Source organism: Dicentrarchus labrax, unplaced genomic scaffold (genome assembly GCF_905237075.1).
Source record: "Dicentrarchus labrax unplaced genomic scaffold, dlabrax2021, whole genome shotgun sequence".
NCBI lineage: Eukaryota > Metazoa > Chordata > Actinopteri > Moronidae > Dicentrarchus > Dicentrarchus labrax.
Genome location: NW_026136720.1, coordinates 3313204 through 3338175, shown reverse-complemented (window position 1 = coordinate 3338175; position 24972 = coordinate 3313204). Strand labels below are relative to the sequence as shown.

Genomic DNA, 24972 nt, shown 5'->3' with positions numbered 1-24972 from the left:
AAAAAAATGATAAAATGACTGTGTAGACTGCGAAATAAAAAACACTCTTTACAAAGGTTACAACTCTCAACGTACATCTCCAGTCCACCTAAGCGCAGGTAACCCGCCGCTATCTGCTGGGAACTGTGTGTACACCTGGTCTGAAGTGTGCCTGACATACATGTGACTCAGTTTTATTACTTGGTATATCCTGTCCTTCTTCTTTGTTTTTATGTTTTCCTATTGCTGCCTCTGGAGTTTCCTCGCTGCAAACTGATGGCGTTTCCTCAGTTGGGGTTTTCATTCAGTGTGTTATTGATTATGAAGACATTTATTACTTTGGGAGTGTGGGGGCGGTGGGGTGAGGAGATTGTACAATCTGACTGACTGATTCAAGCATTTTATGTCTTTACACTGATGGGGAGTGTCTTTGACTATCATTAGAAGCCCTCTATAAACAAAATGTATAATTATTATTTGGATTATTATGTGTTGGGAAAGGCGTACGCAGGGTTTTTGTGGATACACATTGTTTTGCCTTTTTAAACTCCAGAAAATGTTGCAGCTTGTATGCTTTATCTACCAAACACACATACACAAACACACACATGCAATGTGCATGAAGTAATCTGTATACAAAAACAGGAAACACAACAAATTCAGCTCTCTCAACATACAGAGAACAGAACAACTCATATTCACACACACTCACTCAAACAAGCACAGAGTTTATGTTCAGGGCCAAACAACACAGCTTGAGATTAAAAAGCCTCTCTGATCTGACATTTGTTTTTCTGTCTGTCAGAGAAAGTGTGGCGGGAAGAGGAATCGATAGCAGAGGAGACGTGGAGGGGAGAGAAAGAGGAAAGGAAGGAGAGCGAGCTGCAGCGAACGGGGGACCAAATGGAAATATATATAAGGGTGTGGAGAGAGAAGAAGGAAAGGAAGTCAGAGGAAAGGGTGAGAGAGGGGTGAGGAAGAAGGCACCAGTGAGGAGAAAGATGAGAGGTGAAGGAGGGCAGCGAGGAGAGACGCGATGAGTAGGAGAAAGAGAGGGCAGGAGGAGAGGGAAAGCATTTCTCTGGAGTACGGCGACTCTGGGGAAGACTCCAGAAATAACTGAACTAGAAGTTCCCCCAGCAGCCTCCGCTCACCATCACAGACTGGGACACACGTCAAATAAAGACACCGAGTTCACCATCACAGACTGGGACACACGTCAAATAAAGACACCGAGTTCACCATCACAGACTGGGACACACGTCAAATAAAGACACCGAGTTCACCATCACAGACTGGGACACACGTCAAATAAAGACACCGAGTTCACCATCACAGACTGGGACACACGTCAAATAAAGACACCGAGTTCACCATCACAGACTGGGACACACGTCAAATAAAGACACCGAGTTCACCATCACAGACTGGGACACACGTCAAATAAAGACACCGAGTTCACCATCAGAAGACTCAACTCCAATACCAACACACAGGAGATGTTGTCATGAACAGCTGAGGCAAATTGTGGGGTATAGCAGTTAAAGTGCATATTCACACACACACACACACACACACACACACACACACACACACACACACACACACTACATGAACAACAGAAGCAGTGAGGGCTGGAGGGTGGAGGGGTGGGGAGGGGTACATAATTGCCTTCTCTTGTAGTACAGGCTGGGGAGAGCTTTTTGACTGAAGACACCAATTTCACGCTAAGGCATTATTTAGCTTGATACAAACTTGATTAGGCTTTACAGGAGGAGAGAGAAAGAGAGAGAGACAGTGAGACGCAGACGAAAAGGGAAATAAACAGCTTTGTGTCACGCCGCATCGCTGGCGGATAGATTAACTTGCTCGTCACGCTCCTTCTGGGAGTAACAAGAAAAATATACACACAGCGCGTGTGCGCTCGGAGCGTGGCTGCTTGTTTGTTTGTTTGTTTGAGTCGACGTATAATCAAGCATCTTATCCGAAATACAAAATGTAGTTTTGAAAATACGTTTCTTCATTGAGCTTTTTCTTTGTGTGTGTGTTGTTTTATTGTTGCTATGTGAAGCATGAAAGGTCCTATATAATTAAAACTGAGTTAAGATTTGTTGCCACTTATATTAAAACTGAGGTTAAAAGGAGGCTGTAGGCTGTAGGTGGTCATCCTTTAGTGGACGCATTAGCTCGCTTTCGTGGCTCGCTTGGCTGTTCTCGCCACACCGCTTTCCAATTTGGTTGTTTTACCCAGCAACCATTTTGACATGAAATAGTAATGTAAATACAGGTGTTACCAATGAGAGTCAGGTGACTGGTCTCTAGATGTCCAGGTTTTCCAGGACGTGGGGGACTCATAGGCCTGACTCAGTCGTAGACAAGGTGGTAGCCAAGCTATAGGGCCATAACCAGACAAGGGTACACGCTATGTGGATTTAAGCTCAAGTGCCACATACATGTGCCAAAAACAATAAAATGCCACTCATGCGCTTCAGTAGAGAAATCCCACTGATGTCAACAAAGAAGAAATGTATTTATAGATATTATTCTCCTGCTGACAGCTATCATCTCAGCTGGTTATTGAACTACTTTTACAAATATAGTAATCAGCTTTTTTTGGGGGGTTTGAACAAAGTTGTACTAGGAGAGGAGAGGAGAGGAGAGGAGAGGAGAGGAGAGGAGACTGGGTGTGCTAGTCCCCAGGCTGCTTATCAACTGAGTCTAAAGCAGACAGTACTTCTGCATTTTTAAAACTGGCCTGCACTGACCAACACACACGCACACACACACCTTCACACCAATCTCGCCATGCTATCTCTTATTCTCTTTCTGCTCGACTACTTTTCCTTCAACACTGTCTCTCCATTTCATTCTGTCTGGATGCGGGCATAAAGCTTTTATAGGGACCAGACGTACAAGAGGAGACACCGCCTCGTCTTCTGCTGCTGTTGTTTCAGCTCAGTACAAGTAAAGTTACTCTGAACCTGCTTGTGCAGCCAGAGAACAGCACATTGCCCTATCCTGAAGCTGATTTTATACACGCAGAGGGAAGAGAACACGGTATAAACAATTAATTTAACCTTGGATACTAATCTAAAAAAATGTAATTTCTATGAATGTTGGAATAAAATTTCCACGTCGGTCTAATTTTGAGTATTCTACTAATATTAACTTATTGTACTGTTGTGGCAAACATTACTCATTAGTAGGGCCGGGTATCGTTACCTTTATAAAAAGGTATCGATCAAAATAACCCAGTACCAAGTATTCAGACCTCTATTCAAACGATACCTGGGTTCAATCCTTTTGTACTACCATCTAGGGAAAAAAGGACTATTTGTATGGTTTTGCTCGCAGCCAATCACCACAAGTGTTCTTTGATTTATTGTGTGTGATTGGCCCACTACCACAGCTAAAGCTAGCAGCTACATACAGGCTATGGCCCAGATGCTTTATGGGTAAGGTGATAAAGCACCTGATCAAGCACGGAGAAAACTTCTGGGTGCACCGTGTTCGCAAGACAAAACAACAGGTATCGAATGAAGTACTCAATTGGTATCTATCCCTTCAAGGGTGCTGGAACTGGTCCATGTTTTTAAATGATACCCAGTCCTGCTCAGGGGCTGCACAATTAATCGTAATTACTGATTACGATTACTGATGCAATTTTTTTTTGTAGTTCTGAAGATTTACCCTAGCCTACAAATGCTTGGTTGGAACAGACCCCACAAAATTTCAATCATCACGATTTTAATCGGGTTTTGAAAAATGTTTGAAAAAAAAAATGTCATTCCAACTCTGATCGTGAATCATATCGCAATATGATATTTTCACCAACAAGAGCAGCCCTAATTCATTTTATCCAAGAAACAGTGAATGTTGATATGTATGTTAGAGGTTTAATCCATTGTTTTCCCTTTCAAGTGTTGAAACATATCTATAAATATTACTTTATAATTACCTGGCTCCTACTTACGATCCCCGGCAGGCATCATTTGCCCCATATTTACATAAAAGATTTACACTAGTTAGGTAAACACAAAATACTGCTGCCATTTGAAAAGAGAATACAGTTTCAAGTTGCAAAAAGAGGTCATAATTAAACTGATTATTTGGAAGGAATGAAAATGTGGATGTATTTGATGCTTTTCGTGTAGTTGTGGTGTGGTGTAAAATGTATTCATGTGAGGCTGCACAGGCTGTGGCAAACAATTTCTAATCATCCAATATGAAGATGAAGGTTATATAAAGGGATACTTAATAATAAACAATTTCATTTTTTCTTTTACCCACTTCTATTCTCTCTCATTCACTGTGGAGTCTCTCTGTGTCGCGCTCTCGCTTTCTCCTACTCTTTCGGGCTCCATTGTATGTCTCACAGCGGGGCGCCCTTGCCTTTTGACTGGGAGGTGAATGGAAAGGAGTTAGAAAAACCAACTGAAGACTCGAGCACTAAAAAGAAGCGTTGGTAGGTCTATAGTGGGGCACGCTACAAAGACCCGGCAGAGTGTCCAATAAAAGAGGAACACAACACAAGCAGCTTGTTCTGTTGAAGACTCCACGCTCTGAGGACAATGCACATTAGTCTGGGTGTGTGTGTGTGTGTGTGTGTGTGTGTGTGTGTGTGTGTGTGTGTGTGTGTGTGTGTGTGTGTGTGTGTGTGTGTGGTGTGTGTGTGTCGCGCACATGCAAGCACAGGGAGATAAAGGCAGGCAGACATAAAATGACTGACTGGATGAATCAGAAAGGAAACCTGAGGCCTTGGCTGTTTGTGCATGTTAAACTTGGTAGACATGCAACCACCTTGCCATCAAGATGGGACTTGGCCAAATAAAGTTTGAGTCACTGGTTTCTCGACTCACAAAAACAAACTAAATTCAGAAAGTATTTTGTCTGAAAACCTTACTAGTGACTTTTGACCTGGCCTAAAGCTCAAACTCACGATATGTGGGGTCAGACCAGGGGGCATGAAGTTCTTGAGACCTCATACACACACACATATTTCCCAAAAGTCACCCTTTCATCAACAGCAGTGTGTGTGTGTGTGTGTGTGTGTGTGTGTGTGTGTGTGTGTGTGTGTCTCAGAGAGAGGGAGGGAGGGTAGGCCAATAAATATATTATGCATCAGCCAGGTGTGCAGAGGGGCACTGCTAATTGCCCCCACCACTAATGTTTAATGTACAGAATAGGCAGGAGAAGGAAGGAGGGAGAGAGGGGGGAGGGCCAAGTAGAGGCGAGGAAGGAGTGAGGGGAGCGAGATGCATGAGGCTGCAGGAGAGGGAAGGATGGAAGAGGGGGGCCTGAATGAGGAGGTAAGGAATGACTGTAATTATGTCCAAAATAATAAGACACATCAATGATCACAGACGTGGACGCCTACAGGCTATATCACCATGACCATCTCCAAAGAGCTGACAACAACCTTCACAAGTCAGAGAAGGCCAGAATGCATATTTCATTTCACTTTCTGGAGAGCTTGAGAAAAAATAATTGATGTTATTTGACTAAAAGCTATATATTTTCACATCATGTTAGACTATTATCTTTACAGTATTTATCTAAGGAAACCCAGAGCACACTGCACCCAGACATCAGCCCGAGTTATCTCAGATTAATGACAAAATAAAATCAACAGCTTTATTCGCCATTAGATTAACAAGCGCGCCGCGGTTGGAATAACATTAACAGAGCAGGTGAAAATTATGCTTTTCCACTTTGTATTGAGTTGTCGCCAGCTTCGAGTAAAGAGCACCGCTGCCTCTCTGCTGTCTCTGTCCTCTCTCTGCTGTGTGTCTGTGTGTGGAGCAGAGCCCGGCCTTCGGTCCTGCCGAGGAGACGACCGAAGCACGCGCGACCATAATGGCAACAAAACGCCCTGTAGCATATATAATATTAGGATTTAGAGCTGCCCCCCAATAGTCGACTCAACCGACCCACTTTTCATTAGTCGGGTAGACGCAGAAAAACGAACAGACTCTGGGGGGAAGACACGGCGGGTTCAGGCAGGGACAAGAGAGGCGTGAATGAAACAGAGGAAGAGGAGCGAGTTCATTTGCAAACAACTGTTAACATTAGCCGTCATCCATCGCATCGATATGTTGTTATTGTGAGACTCAGGTTATATTGTGTAGAAATAAATAAATAAATGTTCAGTGTTCTTGCTGATTGTTTTGACACTTTCAGAATCATCACTGATTTTTCTGTTAGCATTTAACAGATGTCTGTAAAATATATATATATTTAAATAATTAAATAAATATAAACGTGGAAGATCTTCACTCAGGGGCAGCACTATTATGATTATTATGACTAATGATCATTAGGCTGTTTTGGTGCCTCTGCACACATACACATACACGGCTGCTGTAAATCATTGTGTGCTGTGGTAACTTCTGACATATATTGTCCATAGACGACTAAAGGAATGATCGACACAGTGACAAAATGAATCTTTAGTTGCGACATTAGTAAGATTACAGTCAGCACATTAATCAAACACCCCAAACTGTACAGACAAATCACTGCAGGCAAACAGTCAGTGAAAAAGGAACAAGCGTAATCAGAGATACTTACTGTCACACACACACACACACACACACACACACACACACACACACAGAGCCTTGTAGGAAACTTAGAAGGGCCCATGTCTTCTGAGACTCGAGATCTCGTGGTGGGGGAGTCGGGCTTGGCAAGCTAGGTCTGGATTGACTAAGTGTGTGTGCGCGTGTGTGCACGTGTATAGTCACACCAGCATCATCTTTCTCTTCTTAAAAGCTGAGGGCATGGGCACGCACAGAGCTCAGCTTCACTGTGTGTTTGTGTGTGTGTGTGTGTGTGTGTGTGTGTGTCTCCAGAGGGGTGGGTGTGTGTTAAGGTCCAGTGAGTTTGCAGCTGATAAACGAGGCTAGCTAAGCCGCTACAATGGCACAGTCCTGGCCCATGACGCCCTGTTCTTACACACACTCGCACACACACACGTACACGCACAACCACACCAGGCTGGCTGCTGATAAGGAGTTGTCGCTGGCATACACACACCTCACTGTGGGACTTCACCCTTTTCTGGACACACAGATGAGTTCACACACACACACACACACACACACACACACACAATAAAAAACTAACCAAGCCTACCAGATGATATGACCTTCTCCCATCCATTATTTCAGACAAAACCAACATTTCACTGCTCACCCTGATGAAGGAACGCTACTTAACCAACACAGCACTCACTTATACCCAATTACACAGCTGTACGGGTTACACATAGGCTCCAGGTTATGAACTTATTTTTATCCTCAGGAGGTTATTATCAATTATCCCAAAAGTAATCCATATTGTGCGTCGCGGCCATGTAGTTTCTCCTACACGCTTGGAAGGCTGAGCTGTATTCAGTTGGTTAAGCTCTGTGTTAACATTTGAAGCTGTAGTTGGTGGTGGTATTTCATCAGATTAGATTCATCCACCTCATTTAAAACAGAGCACATATGGAGCAAAAGATTAGAAACAGCTTGAAATAAGGTGAAAGAAAAGGTGTTTTGTTTTTTTTTTACATTTCTGTTACAATGTGCAAATGTTTCTACTTTTCTGGTCACTTTGAGGACATCATAAATTGTCCTCAGACAAAGACAAAAAACATATGCTCTGGATGAAATACTCGAGTTGTCTGAGTACGTTCGACTGCTCTCTACTCTCTTGAACTGACCAAAGTTCAACTGTAACTAATAACATTAATGATGGCTCCATTCTGTTCAAATGAGCAAAAGTGCACAAAACCAGCACCCTGAAACCGAAGCACTCAAATGAAATTCAGCCATTATTTACACCTGTGCTCGTCCCACTGTGACATGTCAAATGTCTTCCATGGACACGGCCTACTCCTCTTAGCTCTGTTCTACACTGATCATTCAATTGTGTAGTAATTTGGTTCTAATTAAGTGCAGATCAACACAACTCCAATTACATTCAGGGCACGGTGCTGCTGGGCTCCACCAATCACAGCTTTCTTTGTCCCATTAAAAAAAAAAAAACACAACTAGCAAAAACTCAAACCCACCGCCTGCTGAGGAGTCAATGGAATTTCTAACAAAGCTCTCAGAAAGCCATTTAATGGTTCAGTAAGCTTTAATGCAAAGCCAATACAAGCTTTTATACAGGAGTTACTCAATGCGGCTGTACGCCCACTGATTGCACGTTGCACTATTCGTAGCCGCACAAACAAAAACGAGATAAGCTGTCAAATTTTTTAGTATCGATAAAAAAAAAAAAAAAAAAAAAAAAAAAGGGGCATTTAATGTTCCTTCCAACACTTACACACTCAGATGAACCTGAATCCATACTGTTGTCTTCAGGTAATCCAAGCCACATGTGTAGGGTCTCCCAGTTTTATAAGAGCCGGTCGGCCTATGAAAGCGCCTGTGCTCTGCCAAAGGGTGACATTAAACTACGCTAATGGTAACGCCAGATGGGTAGAGTGAGGAAGAGGAAGAGAAAGGAGAGGTACTGTACTAAACACACGCCACAGTCCCTCATTCTAATGCTGCTGTAGCTTCCAACGCACTTATAGCAACAAAAATAACAAGTGCACTTATAAGTTGTCATCGTCCTTACACACGTGACCCTCTGTTTGCACTGGTCAGTTTTATTTGTGCCTTTGTAGGAAGAGCATAATGAGATTCAGCGAGCACCAAATTGGTTTGAAACTTGATGACATTTCCCACCACAATTAATTTTTACCCACATTTGGCAGGTTGGCGGTTGTTAATTTCAAGTCTTGAGCAGTTAATTGACAATAACTTTAACTCCAGGCAATGAATAATTACTATCCCAGAGTTTCTTATTACATTTAACTCACATACTTACATGAATTATTGCACAGCCCTAACCAGTGTTAAAAAGTAAGACGGTGTAGGCTGCAGCTGAAACAATCAGTCCATTATTTCATTAGTTAATAAAACAGAAACTGCAACTGCAAAACTGAGCAGGAGTGCCAAATATTTACTGGTTAGAGCTTCGCTAGTTGAAAGATTTTCCTCGTCATCCATCATAGTAAATTGAAGAATTTCAGACTGGTGGTCAGACAACAAGCAATCTGAAGACAGAAAACTGTTATTTCATTGCAATGAATGAATAATCCGCAGATTGATCGATAAGGAAATTAGCTGCAGCCCTGATAACTCAATTTCCCAGGAACAGTGCCCACAGCTTGGCCACAACAACACATTCTTCAATTTCCAAAACAACATCTACAAAACAGCCGACTTTATTTGTATTTTATTTGATTAAAATAAGAAGTTGTGCTTACTGCTCTAACGCGCATGTGCAAGTACAATTACAGCTCGGACTACTACTAGGTCGGGACTGGGAGTTGCAGCATTTTGAGTATTTAGTCTTCTTCAGTGTAAGAAGAGTATAAGAAGTCCATTAAATTGGGCTAAGAGTGGGACTTGTTCATGGTTCGATACCTTGCCTTTATACTGGCTTTCAGTTGAAAAGTTCAGATGGTGACACAGAAGAGGATGAAAAATGTCAAACATGGTCTAAATGTGAAGGTTCAATCAACGCCTTCAAATAAGTCTGTGAAAAAACATCTTCAACGGTGAGCAGCAGCGTTTTTTCAGCTGACTGTGGTTGGTCAGAGGTAACGAACCGCAAAGATCAGTGCAAACTGCAGCTACGGTATCTATGACGACCACCTGAATACAGCTAAAAAGCTCTTAATAATTCACATTACAATATGTTTACATCGGACAAACTGCACACAAACTGGCGTAAGGGGGGTGGAACCAAAGAAACTGTGAAGGGGGTGTAAGGAGGGGAGAGAGAGGAAGAGAGAGAGCAAGAGATGAAGAAGGAGATTGAGTGGAAACGATGCCATTAGCCCGGAAGAGCTCGGCTCAACACGCATCGACAGCTATCCAAACCCCCCCCCCACAGCTCTCCCTCTTGGTCAAAGGGCTCATTTGGCTCCACTGACTATAAACAATGCTCTAAACAAACCAAATAAACGCTAAAAAGTAAGTGCTCCCTCCCCCCCCCCCCTCCTCTCCTCTCCAATCTTCCCTGCGCTCCTCCATCTCCCTGTCATATGCGCTCAACTCCCATTTAATGTCCTGCAAATGAAGCGGATTTATTAATGTGTAATTAAGTAATAATCATCACTACATAATGCATGAGAGACTCAAGGGGCTGAGAGCTGAGAGAGAGAGAGGGGGAGAGATAGGATAGCGAGGCTGCCGGAGCAGACAGAGAGGGAGATTTTTGCTGCCTCGCCTCGCTAAAGACACACATTAAAAACGGATTAATCCACTGAAATAATATTTTGATAAGAGCTGCGCTGTCTCATTTCTTCCTCCTGCTCGCTCCTCCCTCCTCCCTCCTCTCACCCCCGTCAGCTAATTTCATGGCCCATCATCGCGCCATTAGTCCGCGTTCAATTAACAGGCTGCAATTAGTCAAGCCCCCCCTCTGTTAACAAGGTCTAATCACTGTAAAGGCTAGACTGGTCAAGTAAGTCTATCAGAGGAAGGTAGTGGCAGCGATATGAAGACCCAGACCTTTCTGTGGCCTGGCTGCTTGATTAGACTGGAATATCAAAGAATAGAACTCCATTATAATACTGTCACTGGTGTAAGATTGTAAATACATTGATATTCGGTTCAAGACATTGAAATATTTTCTTATTTGAATTATTTAAAATTAGGTTGCAGGTTTAAGAAAACTACAATCCAAATGGCAGCTGTGCAGTACGACATATGCAGCCTGTACTGACTGTACACCAAAATGATATTATTTGTTCATGCTGCCAAACATAATAAATAAAATACGACAGAGAAAGTGGAAAAAAAAAAACAAGAGATTTACAGAAAATTCACAAACATGGATTAATATCACTTTCACCCATCAGTTGTTCACATTGCTTTATAAAATATATACACATACACTCGGCCTATATTACAGCATTTTGTTTGTCTTTTGTTTTTAAAGTTTACAGCTGTATCTCGCAAAGAAGCCTAGTAAGTATGTATGAGTGTTAAAAATGATTTTTAAAAATACAAAACAGACAGAATTATATAAAAAGTTCTTTAAAACATCAGGAAAATGCTTTTCTGATGCAATATTCACAGGAAATAAGCTCCTTTTACACAAAGCTTCCCACAGTCCGCTATTTGGGTTAAATGTACAGTTTATCAGTTGTTATTGTTACTTATTGAATATATTGTGAAATATCCATACAATATGTCCCTATGTCAGTTTACTTTATGATAGAAAGGGGGTCCTGTATGGAAAAAGGTTGACAACCACTAATCTAGTGCTGTTCATGCCCTTAATGTCACACTGTAAACAATAAAATGTTATTTTTACAGTAAAAAACTAGCAGCTGTGTTTGCCAGAACTTTAACATAATAAATATGGTATTATTTTACAGTTACAGTTGGAGTTTTAGTCCATATTTTACTGTAAAAATACATGCAAACTGCAATAAGCAAATTACAGTCGGTAAAACTGACTTTATTCCACTTAAATTCCTTTAAAATAGTGTATAAATCAAGGTTTTGCCTTTAGATATGATGGTGTTTCACTGTTACAGAAGCTGTATTTAACCTATTTAGAGGCCTTTTATAATAATGGTTTAACAGTTTGACATTTTTTATAGTGCACGCTCGACATACATATAAACAGCGATATAACACTTGTTACTGGTAGCAATGCAAAGCAGTAAAGGCCCCTTTAAACCACCAGAATGATGAATACGGGGGTCGTAGGCGACTGTATCACCCAGTGTGTGAGCGCAGACACTCAGCAAAGTGACAATAAACGCTCCCCCTATCTGCCATCAGCTATGAATTTCATTTCCACACAGAAACAGTCCTTTCCAGGAACCGGGCCGCTCTAACGCAGGAGATGGATGAGGGGGGACTTTGTTATTGTTTTTGGCGTGCCTGTATGCCAGTAAGTCCAGCCAGCCAGTCAGAGTTGGGTGAGCAGGTGAAAGACAGAAGAACATGAAAACACAGATAATCCCTCGGCGATGCTCACCTCGTCCTGGCCTCCACCGCTCGCTCGCTCCCTCCCTCCCTCCTCCTCCTCCTCCTCCCCTGCCCACTCACCTGCTGTGTGCCTCTGCGCTGCCCCCAAACGCCCCCTCCTCTCTATCCCCTTTACCCTTCAACCCCTCTTTCTCCTCCATCTCTATCTCTCACTCTTTCTCTCTTTCTCTCTCTCTTTCTACTCCATCCCTCTCTCCATCTTCCCCCAATGCCAGGTCTTGCCAAGCTGTCAGTGGGGCAAGGTGTGGAGGGGAGATAGCATGTACACACACAGATGCCTGAGTACACATACACAAAACACATGGTGCTTACGCAAGCTAGACTACAAGGGCTGTGCTACCTTTGCTGCACACACACACACACACACACACACACACACACACACACGAGAGAGAGTGGTGGTCGTCCTCCTCTGCTTTGCCTCGCTCTGCTTCGCTTGGCTGCCTGACTAAAGCTAAGCTCTGGTTATCCAGGCTGCTGAGACCAGGCTGCCTCAGTGACACAGGCACACAAGGTGTGCGTGTCTGCGACGCATCCAAACACAAGGATGTAGATCTGTGCAAACACAGGCGCACACACACACACACTGACCGAGCGATGACAGAGCAGCGGTGGACAGATTCACCGGTCCGCAGCAGCTGCACCGAGCGTTACAGCACGGGGGGGGGGAATAACAACCACCTCTAACACATACTGATTAAATACAAATCAATAGATATTAATACAGTATCCACACAAATGCTACAACAATAACTTGATAGTCGATTCACAGTCAAATAATATCAGGGCTCTTTTAGTCATCTGTCATTTGTACATGTGAACATCCATCAACAGATTTACAGCTTGTTTTGTTCTTTATAACAGTAACGGATATTCTAACCCAAGACCACAAATAAGATGTACACACGAGAACAGTCTCCAACTTAACAGATTCTAAAACAAGTCATATTCATAATTTCCACTTTATAGACACAATATCCATTTAAAGCATCATCATCATCAATTCTCTGATGCTCTGAGCTAATTTAATTCATTTTTTCTTATGTTTATTTTCTTTTGATACACAATTCTCTTTCAAGTGTTGATATTTATATGTACTACTGTTCCTGTTCATCTCTGACAACTTGCTGCTGTGACAAAAGAATTCGATAGAAAAAGAACTTCTATCTATCTATTAAGGACAGTTACTGACTACCAAGGGCCCGGTCAGTTTTGGTTTATAATGACGGGCTGTATGTACCAGCTGCACCGTTAACTGAAATATTATCACAGTATGGCCAAGTGCAATATCCAAATCGGCGAAGCACAATCATATCGCGATATCTGTCAAAATACGATGTTTGTACCGTATGGTGCAGAATAATCCCTAATAAGAGACACATCCCTGTTAGACTGCCTTACAGCCCACAGTAACAGATATTAAAACCACAAGCAAACACACACACACACACACACTTGCAGCACTTCGTGTGTGGCTTGCGAGCAGCCTCTCCTTGCAATTGATGAACTGAATCCCACCCAGCCTCAGACGAAACAGGCTTAACTTCACAACCTGAAATCCTCCTCCAATGAGAGTCACGCTGCTAATCAAAGTGAACACCCAGTCTGAACCGCTGTCTCGGCTCCCCAGGCAGCCACAGAAAGGGAAAGCCTATATGGTGGAAGGAAATGGGGGGGGTGAGGGTGGGGGGGGGTGGCAACCACATGGTCAGCCCATCCCGTTGCCCATCTGGGTCCCATAAAGGAAACATGGAGGCCAAGGCCACCACATGCCCTCATGCATGATGCCCACTCACCCATGCACTGCAATGAATACCATTTTATGGTAAAGGAAAAGAGGAACTGAGGCTTCCTTCAGGAGAAGTAATTTACAACAATTTAAATTTAAAATCTGGACTTTCTGGTCTGGAGGAAACTTAAATTAAATGAATCTGTAAATTACTAGATTATATATTCAAAGTGTAGAAGAAAGGCATGAGAAAAGGAAAATATTCTAACATCTAAAATTAAACACATTCATGTCCAGCAGAGCTCTGCAGGTGCTTCAACACTTCCAGGTTTAAATCAGAGTTTTTAAACATTAAAACAGGAGTGAGTATAAAGACATCCAATGTCCGGGGGCTGGGTGACTCCATTTGGGGTCAAACGGTCAAATTTACACAACAACAAAGCACAACATGGGAATAATCCAGATTAACCGAGTGAATTACGAGTTGATCCAAAAAGCACAACCCACGCTGTCAGGGGGAAGAAAGAAAAAAAAAAAAAAGAAACGATACACAAGAGTCTCATCTTTCAAGTAGTGACAGTGTGGCAGCTAATTGAAAACAATTAGCGTGTAGTGGACACAGCAATGCGACCGCAGCTCCTTTCCCACAGTGATGGCCTCTTTTATCTGGAATTTTGGAATTTAAAAATCTAATCTTTAAAAAGGCAATTAGCAGCCAAAGTGAGCAAACACACTGATTTACCTTCATGCAGACCTTTAAGAGTTTGGATGTGAAATGTTGGACTCCTGTCCGCTCACATGAGCCTCAAAATAAACTGTTTCTTACCTTTAACGGAGCGCGGTTTGGCCTGTTTCCGTCTGGACATCTCTGGTTGTCGAACTGTTGTTGTTGTTGTTTGTGTGTGTGTGTGTTAGTTTTTTCTTTAATCTTTATTTCTCTAATTGTTTTTGTTTTTTTTGTTCCGTTCCGTGTTTTCAGCTAACCATACAGGCGGCGGACACGGTCGGGTTTTATCTGTCCTCCTCCTCCACCACCACTTCGCTGCTGCTTCTTCGCCTGTTGCAATGCGGCAGCTTCAGTCTCTGAGTGGGGGGGGGAAAGCGGCCGTTAGTCCGGCGACAGCAAACCCGAACACACCGGGAGTGAAGCGGGCTCGGAGGCGACGCTCGGCTCCTCCGGTGCGTTATTCTTCTCCAACGGTCGCGCAACCTGTAGAATAAAACGGCAACAACTTCCCGGTTGGTATTCCCTTCCTCTCCGTTGTCGCGACGCCTCGCTCTCTTTTCTTTTCTTGTTTCTTCTTTTTTTGTTTTTTATGTTTGGGGGGGGGTGTTCTTCTCCTCTTCTCCTCTTCTCCTCTTCTCTCCGCTTTTTTTTTTTTTTTTTGCTTGCTTCACTCGTGCCGCTCCGACTCCTGCAGCCAGCGCGTTAGTGGCGGACCGGGGTCGCGAGCTGCCAGCCACGCGCGCGGCAAACACCTGAGCAGGTCCCGCGCGGTGTCGAGGAGGAGAAGAAGTGACAGCGGGCACCGTCCGAGCGCGCGAGGCGGAGGTGCCACGGCGGTGCGCGAGGGTCCAGGTGATGAGAGGCGACCGAGAATGTTCTGGGAAATTGCTTTCAAAACGAAAACGTGGCTTCTTCTTCTTCCTCTTCTTCCTCTTCTTCCTCTTCTCCCCCCTCTGCGCGCGCTCCTCGCGTCTTCGCCGGGGCTTATTTAGTTTATCGAAACTATTTCAGTCTGTTTTTTGTTTTTCTTTTCCCTCCAGGAGAGCGGCACCGACCCGAACCGACCAGTGTTCCGTCCCGCTATTCTACACTAGGCAGTGGTGGTCTGGTGGCAATGCATGGACATTGCGCTCTTCCCCTGCATCTCCACCCCGAGGGGAATACTTGCTTTTACTACCCACGCTTTCTTTTTTTGTTAATATTTCTCAATGCCCCACCGGCGGTATTAATAGCAGCCTAATATTTCTACCAATCTAACCCTTCGCTAGCCTCTGTCTCCCTGCTTTTTCTTTGTCCTGACTCTGGCTACCAGTCTCCCTCCTCCTCCTCTGCCTGCCTCTGCTGGCGGGGCTGCGGCGCAGACACACATAATAAAGCCAAGGCAGGCAGTGCTTGGCTGGAAATGTAGCCGCGTCCCAGCAGGGGGATGTGAGAGAAGGGTCCCGGCGGGGGAGCGCTCTGATCCCGCAGGGAGCAGCTCGGCACAGCCCGGGTTGGCTGAGGCAGAGAGGCAGGAGAGAGAGGCAGGCTGGGCTGACAGGAGAGAGAGAGAGAGAGAGAGGGGAAGGCAGAGGGGAGAGTAAGGCAACAGCGCCTAGCTGTGGCCGACCGACGCAACTACAACAGGGGCTCTGAGAATACAGAGGAAGGAGGCAGAGGGAAAATATGGACTTGGATTAAAGTGGGATGTGGAAGAGGTTCAGTACGTGAGTTTGACAAACAGGATGGATTGGATGCAATGTCACCAGGTGCTGAGGGTATAAAGTGTTAACCACAGCAGTGACAGTGCTTTAAACATTTCTGTTGGCTCCCTGCATTTAATATCAGGCCCCTCTCTGCTGTGGCTTCACTCCAGAGCCCGATAACAGCAGAGCCCCAGAGCCCTCGTCAGCTCCCCCCTTTACCTCTACGTAGAGATGCTATGCTACATGTTATATGCTATAATAATTGTTTTTGTTACCTTAGAATGAGACGTTTGTTCAGTTCACAGCTCCATGCCTCTAAATCCTACACACTGCCCCTTTAAGTTAGCTAATGTTAACAAAAGGCTGAATAGATATAATATATAATTTGGCTACAGGCCACTGCAAGCTGTGACAGTATTTCTTTTTATGGTATTATATTAGTTATTAATATTCAAATATGTTTATTGAGTTTCACTTATGTTGAAGGCTGCAATCACAAAAGTGCTCAATACTCCAAAATAAGATATTATAAAAACAGCAAATTATTGCCATTTGTATGAAAATACACATATAGATGGACACAGTGGCATATACCTTTTATTCTAATTAAAGAATATCAGCAGGTAAGGCAGAGAATGCTATAGGCTCTGCCTGGTGAGTTGTTATTGGCGTTTCCTGCAGGACTACACCAAACAGTGCAGTCAGTGGGTCAGGATCAATAACAGCATCAAAAAGCATCATTAGAATCAGAATCTCCAAAATAAGACATGGCAGTGGATAAAAAAAAATACCATGTTATGCATGGACAGAGGAAACTGCTTCATTCGGGTAAAGGCACTGTCGATCTCTTTTGGCTCGCTCTTAATATCGCTCAATATTTTCACACCAGTAGTTGATTTAAACACATTTCCTGAAATTACCTTTTCCCAGCTGCTTCATGGAAATTCAAAAGAAATGTGTGCAACATACCTACAGTGGAGTCATGTCCTCTGTAATTCTTTCCACAATCTAAGGTCAATAAAAGGTAGACTTTTTGTGGGGCACGCCTTCAGTAAAGAGTTAAAAGAGTCCAAATTTGACCTTTTAGACAGCAGCTGTGGTCAGCATGAGTCACTATGAGAGCTGCAACTGCAATTGTAGTGGTAGTTTATCGTTAAGAAAGTAATGTTTCATTCGTAAGCAGCCGCTGAACAAGTGGACAAAAATTTAGTTAAGTGGGTTTAAAATATTAAAATAGTTCATATGTTTTGGGAAATATAGGCCAGTTGTTCTTTTTGCTCGACTTCCATGAAATGCAAAGACCAACCGCAATCCCAATGCAGACACAAGTTCGCATTTAATGCAATATCTCGTATTTAGTCCATTTAAGATTTAAGGCACTAACAGCAATAATGAGCTTGCAGGAAAAAAAGGCATGGATTCACCCTGTAATGGTCCATTCCCTCCATGAAATGTCTCCACAGGATTTGTGCACAGCAGTTTTCTGGGAAAATCTGACATTTTTCATGTTGGATGTGTTCCCCGTTTCTTGAGCGTTCGTCATTTCACTCATTTGTGGTGGATTAATTTCTTTAGGACACTGTCTCACAGGATTAGTTTAAGCCTATTCATTTAGGCTGAGCAGAACCTATCCGTGCGAAATGAACATTTTCCGCACTTTAGGTCGAGACCACATGAAATGTCTGTTTCTATCCAGTCACGGACACACGAGAACATAGTGTTGCAGTGCCGTCAAATGTTTAAAATCTGCTGAGCCATTTCCTTAAAAGAAAACACCTCTGTGTCCTCCTTTGCCCTTTTTCTTCTATGGTGCTTTGGACATGCCCCTACAAGAAGAACTTTTATTTCTGAGAGCTGTTTTCACATCAGAGGGCACTTTCTGTCACAGTGAGAATAAACCGTTTGACTTACTGTATAAACATAATTAAATTAGCCACACCAGTGTGTGCATATGTGTGTGTCCATGTGTGTGTGTGTCTGTGTTCGTGTCTCTTCTTCAAAGCTCTTTTATTTCCAGTTTAAAAAAAAGGAGAAGAAGAAGAAGAAGAAGGGGCACGTCTGTGGACAATATAAAGCAGACAAAGAGGGAAAAAATGAAAATCACTGGGTGCTTTGTTCTTCACTCTCTGCTCCAACCGAGCGCTCTCTAACCGCAGCTGAGCTTTTCCATGTTCTCTCTCTCTCTCTCTCTCTCTCTCTCTCTCTCTGGTTGTCATGGATAACTGGGTAACGTGGAGCTCACTGTGCTGACCAGCAGGACCACTGCCCTCCGCAGATTGAGCCTCCCTGCCCCCCACCCCACCCCGTCCTCCCATGGAGAGACAGAGCAGCCTTTAAGATTGACCCCCCGCCAGGTTCAGGAAGGTGGGGGGCTCTTGTCTCTGTGCCCTCCCCTTGTCCCCCCCTCCTCCCCTTCTGTCTCCCTCTGCCTCACCCTCCAACCTTCACCTCTCCCTCCCTATGAAATGAGTGCACGCCAGGAGACCCGTGTGTGCATTGCTTAATGTGTGTGTGTGTGTGTGTGCGTGCACGTGCATAGCTCCCCCAGTGTGACTGCCCCTGGCATGGAGAGGCAAAAGCCCTCGCTCAGTGGTTGGTCCCCCCTCCGCCCCTGTCCCCCCTCCTCGTTTCTGCCGGTAAATACAAAGAGTGGGAAAAAAGCCCACATTACAAGCTCCTTAAGGGTCAAGGACAGGCCCCAGTCTGAATAGCTTCTAAGAGTCGTATTGTTGAATCACATAGCTAGCGATTACACCCTCTGTCATCTCCGTGCGGATTTGGCTTTTTTATACACACAACAAGAGAACATCAAGTATCAGCTACTGAATAAGTCGGCCAACAGACATGCAGCGGGAATTGATACAGACAGGACATCAATGGAGTAAACCGGGGGCAGATGTAGAATTACAGACCCAAAAATGGGGATTTGGCTTAAAGATTTCATACCTTAACAGCAGTCTGTTTTACAGTGGTGTGGAATGTGAGAGCTCCGAGATCGTGGCGCAGAAAACGAGGTGCCAGAAGTTTGTGTGTTTTCATGAATATATTCTGTAAATGTTGCTGCGGTTTTACCAACTGTCATGGAAACCACTGGGAGTATGTACTTTCTTCTGACCGAAAGTGAAAGTATAAACACATTTTTAGAAAGGGCTCTGGGATTTTCACATTTTTTCGGTCTTACGTCGCAGTTTCGTAGTCCAGGGGAAGTCATAAAGGCAGCAGGGGCCAGGTGTGTTCCTCACATTATGGCTTCTTTTTGGACAGAATACTCTTTAAGAGTGATGAAATCTCTTTTTAAACCAGTTATTTTAACATTTGCATTAACTTTTAAAGCCACTGTGTGAGGGGCATACAAATTCCCTTCTTTGGCCTCACCTGGTGGTAGTATGAAGAATGGCACCATGACAGGGAGCAACTGGTTGGAAGGTTCTTGTCCTTGTTGCTTCTTAAACCTCAGGATGTTTAACTGGTTATGAAACAGTCTAATACTGATGCCTCTATATATTGGCTATCGGTACAGTTATTCCTAATGCCCGCCACAGGGTCGGATTCCCCTTGACATCAATGAAACAAGGTGGTAGAAACACTACCACTTTTGTCCACAGGGGCCACCAGAATCAACTCAGAATAAAGGTTTCTTGCTGTTGCTCTAAGTGGCTCTTCCTAGTTGTTCGGGGTCCTGGCACAGAAAGCACTAACGGACCAGTGTGTAGGATTCAGCTCAGCCTTCCAGGCATGTAGGAGACACTGCAGTGGCCGAGAAAAATGTGACAGTCCCAGAGCCAGTGTTTGGTTTTGGGACCATTAAAGGAGGACTTTTAGGAGAAATTTTGTGTAGTGTATAATCACTTGAAAATAAGAATTGCTGTGTTTTTGTTACCTTAGAATGAGTCATTTTTATCTACAGAGGGAGTGAGTCCACCATGTTGAATCACCATGTTTCTACAGTAGCCCAGAACAGACAAACCAAACATTGACTCTAGATAGGGCCTTTCTATTTTCCAAGTTGCATGACTTCTCCTCCTACTGAATGATAGAATCAGTGCTGACTGAAAAATACAGTAAAAGTTCAATTAAAAGCAGGGTCCCAAATAGACACGGGTCTCTTTTACTGGCCTGGTTTTTACCAAATAAACGCAGGTCTCAATTAGAGGCCTGGTCTGGATTTTATAGAGATTCTTTGGATGTATAAAACCTCCATTGGAACACCCACTAGAGTTGAGTTCTAAGCTGCAAGAATAAATGTAACCTTTGATCATGTTTTACTGCATTTGTTTGTGCAAAAGCCTTTCCCATACTGAGGCCTGTTCCAAATAAAAGCCTGGGCTATTAATTTAAGTTTAACAGTAAGTACTCTATATACCCTGCAGTACACCACTGGACATCAGGCATCAGGGTTTTGAAATACATAGTGATACAGGCTCATTACACCAACTGTAATGTCAGGACAGTGAAAGGACAACACGGTGCAGGATCTGAGCATCCTTAGCAGACCCATTACAAACAAAGTCTGCTGAGTGCACCGCCAGGGTCACACTGCTGAGAGCTGGCTGCAGGGTCTCCACATCAGCGTGAACCTGCAGAATAACTGCATGTGTTTAGTAAACTCTCTCGCCTTTTGTCTGTGGTGCACACACACACACACACACATTCTCCCTCACACCACCACACTATCCGTCTCACAGGTACCAAGGCCTGATATTCCTGAGGTGAGGAAGTAGCACAGTCTATTCTCCACGCCCTCACAAAGCGCTCCTCAACATCGGCCCATTGTGCTAGCTCGCTTGCCTGCCACTAGCGGGATAGAGTTCATGTTATATTTATGTAGCCTAAAGCGCAGTCTCTCCCTATCTTCCTTTATCATTCTCTCCCTCCCTGCCTCCCCATCTCTCTCCCGGTCTTCTGCTGCGTTGAACTCTCGCCAGCTCCACTAGGTCTCCCCTCTGCAGACAACAATGTTCCATCTCGTTGCTTTTGCCCTAGATATCGGCTATTTTTATATGGAATAATTAGACACATAACTGATTTAAATACTGCAAAGCCTTATTCTTTTGTCTCCGCTTACTGTAATGTGGGCTGGGTGAACAATGCCAAAGGTGTAAAGTGCACATGTGCACGCGTGTGTGCATTTAAACAGTTGTTTAAAAGTATTTTTTTCCTTCTGCAGGTACAGTTCAGTAGTGGTATGGGTAAAGGGTGTGCTCATCTCCTGCATTATTCCAAATGTATGTGAAACTTAATTTTGTGGATGCATATGGCGTGTGTGTGTGTGTATGTGTGTGTGTGTGTGTGTGTGTGTGTGTGTGTGTGTGTGCTTACAGGGGGCGGCAGCATGTGGTGTGTGTGTGTAGGCTGCATTCATTATCTGATCCGAAGGTGAGAACAAGGGAGAACATTTAGCCTGCGGTTACTCATTAATAAATATTCAGTACGGAGACACAGGAAAAAGATCAACATTATTTCCAATATTTGTTTTGAGCATTTGTTAAGCCTGTTATTCTCTCACCCACAAGCCAACCACAAGGTCTTTGTGGAGGTATTAGCGTGTGTGTTTTGAGTGTGTGTGAGCCCGACTGCCAGGATCCCAGCTGTCTGAAATCTCTAAAGAAAACAAAACATGGTGATGATGATGATGATGATGCTTGTGGTGATTATGATTTTGCAGATGAGGACATTGATTTGACTTTGAGGATGATCAGTGTTTTAATCTTTGGGGTTATTGTTGGTATCATTATGATGATGACACTGTTTGTGATGATGATTGTGGCGATGATGATGATGAATGTCGTGCAGATGAAGGATGTTGGCAACACAGGAAGTAATGTGGTTGTGATATTTATGCTGAAATGGAAGATAGAGATGTGGGCAAATAAAGGCTCATGAATAAAAGTGAGATTCATTAAAATTTTGTTCACACATTTAACGTTTGTCCTACTGGCTCACTGCGATCTGTTTTTCTGTTTATATTCAACATAACTAGAAGACAAGTGAGCTGTCATGCCTGAGTTACTTTTGGACTTTTGTAATTTTGTTGCCAAAAGGATGATTCTCTTCATAAAAAGTCACAAATTTGTCATAATCCCTTCAGAGAGGATTATGAGTTTGGTCGTGTGTCCGTGTGTGTATCTGTCCGCAGTTAATCTCGCAATCTCCTGGACCAATCAGCGCTGTATTTTTCGTGTGCATTCATGGCTGTATGCTCAAGGACCTCTCGTGGTTTCAGTGAGTCTCAATGTTTGAAAAATCTGTTTTATTAACTGCTCTGTTTTTATACCGACTGCTGACTCCTCACTTCTCCAAAAGGTCCACTGTGTATGATTTAGTGGCATCTAGCTTCACCCTCCCCTTCCAAGCACGAGGGAGAAACTAAGGTGGGCGTAAAAGCGTGTAAAAAATGTGTGTTGAAACATGGTGGTTCAACATGGCAGCCTCCACGGAAGGTGACGTGGGGGTGGAAAAGAAACAAGCAAAAGTTTCTATGGATGAATAGATGAATTCCATACGCGATGTGTTAAGATCAACTAAGCTTGTTGTGGCTTGTTATAATAATATCCTCTGAAAAAGACACTAGAATGAAACATTCACACCTTTCTTCAGTTAAAAGATTGGGTAGCGATTCTGGAGAAATCCAACACCATGACAAATACCATGATATAGTGAGGGCAACGACAGAGCAAGTAATGTAACTAACGTTAGCTGGATTGTGGGTTTATAAACCAGCCAACAGCGATACTCACAATTCTGCTGCTAATGTCACAAAAACGGTATATTTTGGCAAACTGGAAAAGTAAGAAAAAGTAGAATGCGAATGTCCGTGGGAAAGTCGTTTAATGTTAGCAAACGTTGTGTGGCTCAGTCTGATCCACTTTCCCGTGTGCAGAGCATATTTTAATTATACACACACAAAAAGTATAAAAGCATATTACCTAGACTCACTAACCCCACCTTTAAGACAACGGTGCCTGGATAAGAACTGAAATTACTGTTCATCAAACAAGTCTGAATTTCTTGTTTCAGCCAAAAGGATTACAGAATCGTTTCTTTGTGTTTATTTTAAACAAAAAAAAGTGAGAAATTGTGTGTGTACAACTGGTATGCACACATACTAACACATTTATATTCCTGTGTGTGTGTCAGGGTCCTGCCTGCCTCAGTCATAAGGGGTTGGTAAAAAGAAACAGTGGCAACGTGACAGCACAACAGTGCAAACCAAATCCACTTTCTTTCCTTTTCTTTCTTTCTTGGTATTCTCCGTTCTCATTGAGCGCTCGGCTCCAAACAATGCCACGTTTCCCTCGACAGTCTCTCTCTGTAGGGAACCCACCCCCTTCTTCCTAATTTCCCTCCACCTAAACAGAAAAGAGCCCCGTTAAAGAGCGTCATTAGTGCCAGGCCGTTTTCTTGTTTTCTTACTCTCGGAAGAAAGAGGAAGTGTTATCTGTGGCGGACAAACTTAACCCAATTAAGATCTGGTGGGGCGTAGGGGCTTGGCTCAGGACACAGCTGGGGCTGCCAGCTTGCCAAGCAGGCACACGGCCAGCTAGTCAGCCAGACAACCAGGCAGGCAGGCAGGCAGGCAGGCAGGCAGGCAGGCAGGCAAGTAGCCAGCCGCCCACTCCGGCAGCCAGCAGCCAGTCATACAGTCAGAAAACCAACCAGCTGCCTGCTCAGTACACCCACCCGCCTGGCAGTCAGACAGATAATCAGCTAGCAAACAGTTAGCCAGGTGTTCTGTCAGGTAGCCAGCCAATCACACAGCCAGCCTCTTTATCCTATGAAGGGAGTTTGACTTCTGTTTAAGAACGGGTCTTCTTGCTGGCAACTACAGTAGCCAGCTCTGTACAGAATGTATACAGAGCGTATGTGTCAGTGCCAGGCCTGTGCAGGACCTGCAAAGGTTCTAATGAAGCAGTATGAGAATATACAGAGAAATATCATATATATATATATATATATAATTACATTATTATTACCTAGTTTGTCTCTTTGAGTCTGTATTTATTTATTGCTCTTTATCTCTTGTTTTCTGGTATGTTTATTGTCAGTGTTGTGACTCTTATTACCGGTACGTATCCCTCTCTCACGATTTATCAAGGAGAATGTGTCCGGGAAACAAAAAGAGGAAAATATCAGCATTAATTAAAACTTCATATTTGTTTCATATTTGCTTTGGTTGAACTTCAGAATGCATTTTTATACAGAATAACAACTATGGATTTCAGAGATGATGAAATACAATTCAGGAAATGCAGTTTGAGTAACAGATGAATGAGTTTAAAGGCTTATCAGATACCAAAATGCACACTGGCTTAGAGTATTACAAGGAGGGATTTTATAACTTTGGAAAGTTATCATGGCAGCAATTGTTTTCTATTTTTCTTCTGATGACTCTCGATATCATGAGATCACGCGAGAATCCCTTTTTCCAGGGTTCAATCTATTTGCTTGGTTTAACATTAGAGCAAAAGAGCAAAAAAATGGAAAAGATGTGTTCACTCCTCTCCCGACTGGCATCAGTAAGAATTAGACTATGGTGTACTGTTCATTGATCTGATTGGTTGACGTTCTCCGTGTTATAAAGTAATGCACCAGTATTGAACCTGGCTCCATTGCTTTGGCACCCCGCTGTGTGAGGGACTGTGGACAACCGGTGAAACGCAGCGTTACCTGAATAAAATGACAGATTTCTCTGGATTTGAACATTGTTGGAAACATTTGGGATAATGGAAGAACACAACTCATCTACCTATAGAACATAGAGCTAGAGTTTATACACACTTTTCCACATTAAGATCAGAA

At 43.4% G+C, this 24972-nt stretch overlaps 1 protein-coding gene across 2 annotated transcripts in view; it reads right to left on the bottom strand.

Moving 5' to 3' along the window:
* The window catches only part of znf423 (zinc finger protein 423), a 163696-nt gene extending 147690 nt beyond the window's left edge, over positions 1–16006 (bottom strand). For both annotated transcript variants that reach the window (XM_051381003.1, XM_051381004.1), the window contains exon 1: positions 14588–16006. In XM_051381003.1, the coding sequence (XP_051236963.1) occupies positions 14588–14627 (40 nt within the window). In that variant the 5' untranslated portion in view covers positions 14628–16006. The remainder of the gene's footprint in view (positions 1–14587) is intronic.
* Between the last annotated feature and the right edge of the window lie 8966 nt (positions 16007–24972).